Source organism: Palaemon carinicauda, chromosome 26 (assembly GCF_036898095.1).
Source record: "Palaemon carinicauda isolate YSFRI2023 chromosome 26, ASM3689809v2, whole genome shotgun sequence".
NCBI lineage: Eukaryota > Metazoa > Arthropoda > Malacostraca > Decapoda > Palaemonidae > Palaemon > Palaemon carinicauda.
In genome coordinates this window covers 20,721,338-20,726,337 of record NC_090750.1, presented here as the reverse complement: position 1 = coordinate 20,726,337, position 5,000 = coordinate 20,721,338, and the positions used below count along the sequence as shown (strand labels likewise).

The 5,000-nt window shown below is 37.1% G+C and overlaps 2 protein-coding genes across 2 annotated transcripts in view; both read left to right on the top strand.

The window, feature by feature from the left end:
* LOC137619829 (uncharacterized) overlaps window positions 1-3,376 on the top strand; it is a 3,856-nt gene extending 480 nt beyond the window's left edge. Inside the window, exons 1-2 of the mRNA XM_068350125.1 lie at window positions 1-90; window positions 242-3,376. The exon at window positions 1-90 is cut by the window's left edge and continues 480 nt beyond it. Of these exons, the coding sequence (XP_068206226.1) occupies window positions 1,847-3,376 (1,530 nt within the window). The 5' untranslated portion in view covers window positions 1-90; window positions 242-1,846. The remainder of the gene's footprint in view (window positions 91-241) is intronic.
* Window positions 3,377-3,582: 206 nt separating this feature from the next.
* Window positions 3,583-5,000, top strand: part of LOC137619828 (uncharacterized) — a 2,947-nt gene continuing 1,529 nt past the window's right edge. The window contains exons 1-2 of the mRNA XM_068350124.1: window positions 3,583-3,688; window positions 4,127-5,000. The exon at window positions 4,127-5,000 is cut by the window's right edge and continues 309 nt beyond it. Of these exons, the coding sequence (XP_068206225.1) occupies window positions 3,583-3,688; window positions 4,127-5,000 (980 nt within the window). The remainder of the gene's footprint in view (window positions 3,689-4,126) is intronic.

The window sequence follows — 5,000 nt, the reverse complement described above, 5'->3', positions numbered from 1 at the left end:
CCCATCTCTGGACTTTGCATCTGGCACGGAGCGCCCAACGTGATATAAAATCCTTCACTTAAGCCATACATGCTTCGCCCTTTAGCTAAGGTAAGGCCATTAGTGTCTTTTAGTTGAGGGTTCAGAAGTCCTGACGTGACCTAAAATAACAATAAAATAACTCTGTAAGGACAAGTTACGTAAAACTTTTCATGTATTATGCATCCGTAATAGTTTTGTTACTTTATTTTTTCTCGTACAGTTCTGCGAGTGCTAGTGTTACAGTTGGACTGTATCGATCAGTCTTAGCCCATTATACGGATGGTGTTGTTTTCCGCTGGTAGGTTATTAATTAGTTACTGATATATTATGTCGATATTATTTATTTATTTGAGAATATTTGACATTGTTGGTCTACGTGTAATTAGTTCCCTTTCCTTCTTGTTCATTGTAGGTGTGGTAGGCTTACCTTGGTACAGTAACGACCGGTAATTGTAACCTGACCAATTTATCCTCGATTGGTAATTAAGAATTTTTATGTATTGCCCGTATATTAAGCGATATAATTTCATATTAACGTTTGTGCCTTCAGGGGTAATTTTTGTTTATAATGTAATTGTCTGAACTTGCAGGTTATGATGCAGAGTCGATAGCCGATAACAGAAAGGTCATTGAAACTAAAGAGGATATTGTTAATTCAATAGGATTGTTCGTACTTTATACTTTTTTATTAAAATACTGAATTGAGTTTTTGTATTTTATTTTTACCTCCATGTTTCACCACCTTAAAATATATATGTTGTGTTATCGATTTCGTTTTCTGTATATGGCGCCCAACGTGGGGCACGTCAGGTGGTGTATGTGGAGGTTGGTCGTTAGCTCACTTAGTGCTCGGTAAGGTCGGAATGGGGGGAGGGGGAGAGACGTGTTCGCTTTATTTTCCAATTTTTTCGGTACGGTTTATTTTAGAATTGAGATTTTTCCCTCGTTGAAGCATTATCCGCGGTGTCTATGTGAACTATTTTATATATTTGCTTATTCAACTTGTTTGTCCATTTGGAAGTTGTTATTGTCTATTAAGCTCTTTTATTTAGAGGGTGTTGGTAAGTGTTAAGTTGCTATCGAAATTAAAAGACTAAGAATTTAATATTTTTTTTATTTATTCCTTCACGATGTCTGATCTTAAAACATTAATCTCAAAACGCAAGGTAATCAGGAAGAAGGTTACGGATATTTATAATCGTATTTATAATCGTATAGAGTCTATTTCGACTCTCAGTGCTGGGCAAAAAATTTCTGAAAGAAGTGTACTGCTAAGTCATAAAAGACTACTTATTGATCTGAATGATGAAATATTTTCCCTTAGAATTTCGGATGTGGAGTTCAGTGAGGATGCTAGGGAGTCAGAGATTGCAACCTGTATTGAATATTTTGATAGGATAGAATATTGTATTCCTCACCTAGAGGTGGCATCTGCACCTGGAACTGTTGAGGTTGCTAAAAGTCTTCTTAAACAGCCCACAGCTCCATTACCAAAGTTCAGTAGTACGGATGGGGAGGATTTCATTAGGTTTATATCAGAGTTTGAAAGCACTACCCAATCATTTAGTTACCCAGACAGAGATTTGTTACTTCTTTTGAGACAGCAGGTAGAGGGAAGGGCTAAAGTTTTGTTGAATTCGTTGGAAGCTGACAAACAGACTTACAAGGACGCCAAAGACTTGCTTAAGTTAGCCTTTGCCTCGGAAGTAGTTCGTAAAACTTCTACTATAAAAACATTGACGAGTTTAAGATTGGGGGAATCTGATGACCCTTTTAAGTTTATTTCCATTTTAAGAACAGTTGTTGAGTCTGTGAAGACTCTAAAATGACTCCTGATGATTTTATTCAATATTTCATGTGGAATGGACTTAATGACAAGTTTAAGAGGGAATTGGTTCAGATTACTACAAAGACTTATCCTTCTGTTCAGGAGATAATGGACAATTTTTTTATTGCCTGTGAGAGGTATGAGAATTGCTTGAAAAGTGAAGTTTCTTTACGTACTCTTCAATCTAGTGTTAGACAGAAAACTACTAGTTTAGCTATTAAGACATTGCCTGAGGTTAGGAGGTTTTATTGTACACTTTGTGTAGAAGGTGAAAATAATCATTCTATATTTAAATGCAAACGTTATGACACTCCAGAAGGAAAGCTTCAGCGATTGAAAATACTGAAAGGATGTTTTCGATGTGGGAATCTTAACCATATGAGTAGGCAATGTAGATTTGAATTTCGTCAAAAGTGCGTGAAATGTTCGGGGCTTCATTTTCACTGTCTGTGCTCAAAGTCTTCTGAAGTTAAGCTTTCGCCCCCTGAAGGAAAGCATAAAGAAGGTACTCCAATACATTCGGGTAAAGCTGATGTTAAGAGGGAAGCTTCCATTAATGAAGTGAATAGTAGTATTGCAGTTCTTCCCAGTATTGTCAATAAGACAGTACTCCCTTCCTTTTCATTTACTGTCCCTGGAGTGGATGGTATTTTTAGAGGTCTTAAGGATAGCTGTTCTCAGAGTTCCTTTGTTACAGAGAGCTTGCTTAATAAGTGTAGTTTGCCTGTTCTTGAACCTAGTGTAAAATTAACTGTTAATGGGTTTAATGGTTCTAAAGAATATATAAGCAGACTTATTCAACTTCCTATGAAGTTCGGCAATTGTATTTCAAATGTTCCTGCACTTGTGGTTCCTAGCATTAATATAAAGTTAAATCTTCCAGGGTTAGGCAAGATAGTGGAATCGTTCGAGAATAAGGGATTCATATTGGCAGATAAGAAACTTTGTAAAGACAGTGACAGTATTGATAATGTTCAGGTTTTATTGGGATCTGATGCACATTACGCTTTAATGGGTAAAGATGTAGCCTTTGGTTGTAACCCCCCTTCAGTATACACGGAATCACAGCATGGTATTTTGCTAATGGGAAACCTTGAAAATTTGAGCAAAAATATTAAATTTTTGGGTCTGCCTAATATTTGTAATGAGAGGTTAGAAGTAATTAATCCACTACGTTCAAGCAGGACTGATTTTTCCTCTTGCTCCCAAATTACTACCTGTTCTTTCTTATGTAAAATACAAATTGACCCTCTTTTGGATGATGAAGTGTGTGACCTACATTACAAGGAACTTGAGGTAGGCAGTAACATAGCAGTGTTAGATGATAAAGGTCAGATTGTAGAATCTAAATTGCTCAAGGCTACTGATGAAGTGCTTGAACACGAATGCCGCCGCTTTTTGAATCTGGACGGCAATAGTGCTGAAAGTATTATGTCAGAGACTAATCAGAAGTGGGTGAATTTTGCGTTGAGTAATTTTTCAAGGGAAAAGGATGGAAGGACTTATAGTTCCCCTCTTGTGGAGTAGTAAAATTGCACATAGGTTATCAACTAACGAAAATCTCTCAAGGTTGATACTAAAGGCAAATCTTAAGAAATTACGGAAAAAGGATGGGCATTTGCAGTTAGTTGATCAGGTAATTAGGGATCAGTTAAAAGATGGAATAATTGAGAAGATTTCAGACTTGGATTCATTTAAGGGCAGAGCATCCAAATTATTCATTTCTCCCACACATGGCTGTTTTTAGGCCTGAGAAAGAAACCACAAAGTGCCGTATTGTGTTTTTGTCTAATCTCAAAGAAACTGTCAAAGTTAAGTGTGGTTTCTCTCATAATCAGTGTATAGATCCAGGACCTAACCTTAACCAGAAGCTGTCTTCAGCCTTCTTACACTTGAGGTTTGATAAGTTGTTATTAACGTATGATCTTAAGAAAGCTTTTAACATGTTGTCCTTGAACAATAATGATCAAGCTAGGTTGCTGTTTTTTTGGTTCAAAAATGTACAGAAGAACGATTACTCTCTTGTAGCCTACAAGAATGTTAGACTTAGTTTTGGTCTTCGTTGTAGTCCATTTTTACTCATGCTAGCTCTGTATTATATACTAGTGCACCAATATGAACCAGACCCACAGCTGAGGAACCTTAAGTTATTGTTGTACTCTCTATTTTATATGGACAATGGAGCTGTTGGTTCTGCTGATTCTCAGTATTTGAAGTGGGCTTGTTCACAGTTGCCGTATATTTTCAACCCATATAAGTTTGAGATACAACAGTTAGTAACAAATGATGTTACCCTTCAGGCTGAAATTGATGCAAAGTTTGAAACCAATACTCCGGTTGAGAATAGCCTTTTTGGTATTGTATGGAATAGGGCTGATGATGTAATTTATACTAAGGAAATCTCGCTAAACCCAGATGCTGATACAAAACGTAAGGTTTTGCAGACTATTGCCAGTAACTTTGATGTTTTTGGTTTTAATATTCCTGTCTTTAATAGAAGTAGACTTTATATGCATAGACTTCAGTGCTCAAAGGAGCTGGCTTGGGATCAAGTACTATCCCCCAGTCTCCAAAGGGAATGGAGGAACATTTGCAGGCAGGTGAATGGTTCCCAGCCGGTGAAAGTCCAGAGGTTCATTGGGCAAAGAAATGGAAAATTTAGACTGAAAGCATTCACAGATGCAAGTCGTGATTTTTATGGTACTGTGGTATACATTGAAGATATTGACTCGGGTGAGATTAGCTTTTTGCAGGCAAAGAACCGCTTGATCAATAAGTTGTTGAAAGGTAAGTCCGTTCCAGCACTGGAGTTGAATGCTATATCATTAGGGGTAGAAACCCTGATGGAGATTTATAGAGATCTGGCTGATCCTTCGTGTGTGAAGTCCATTGACATTGATGGCTTAGATTTGTACTGTGATTCCAGTTGTGCTTTGCAGTGGCTGCAAGCATCAGAATGTACATACTCCAAAATGCAGAAGCATTCAGTATTTGTACAGAATAGGATAAGCAATATCAGGAAATTATGTGAAATTAAACCTGTCAGTTTTATCTTTATAGCTGGAAAAGACAATCCAGCAGACTGTGTCACCCGATGCCTTTCTCCTAGACTTGTCTCTAAATCATTCTTTATTTCAGGTCCTGAGGTGGT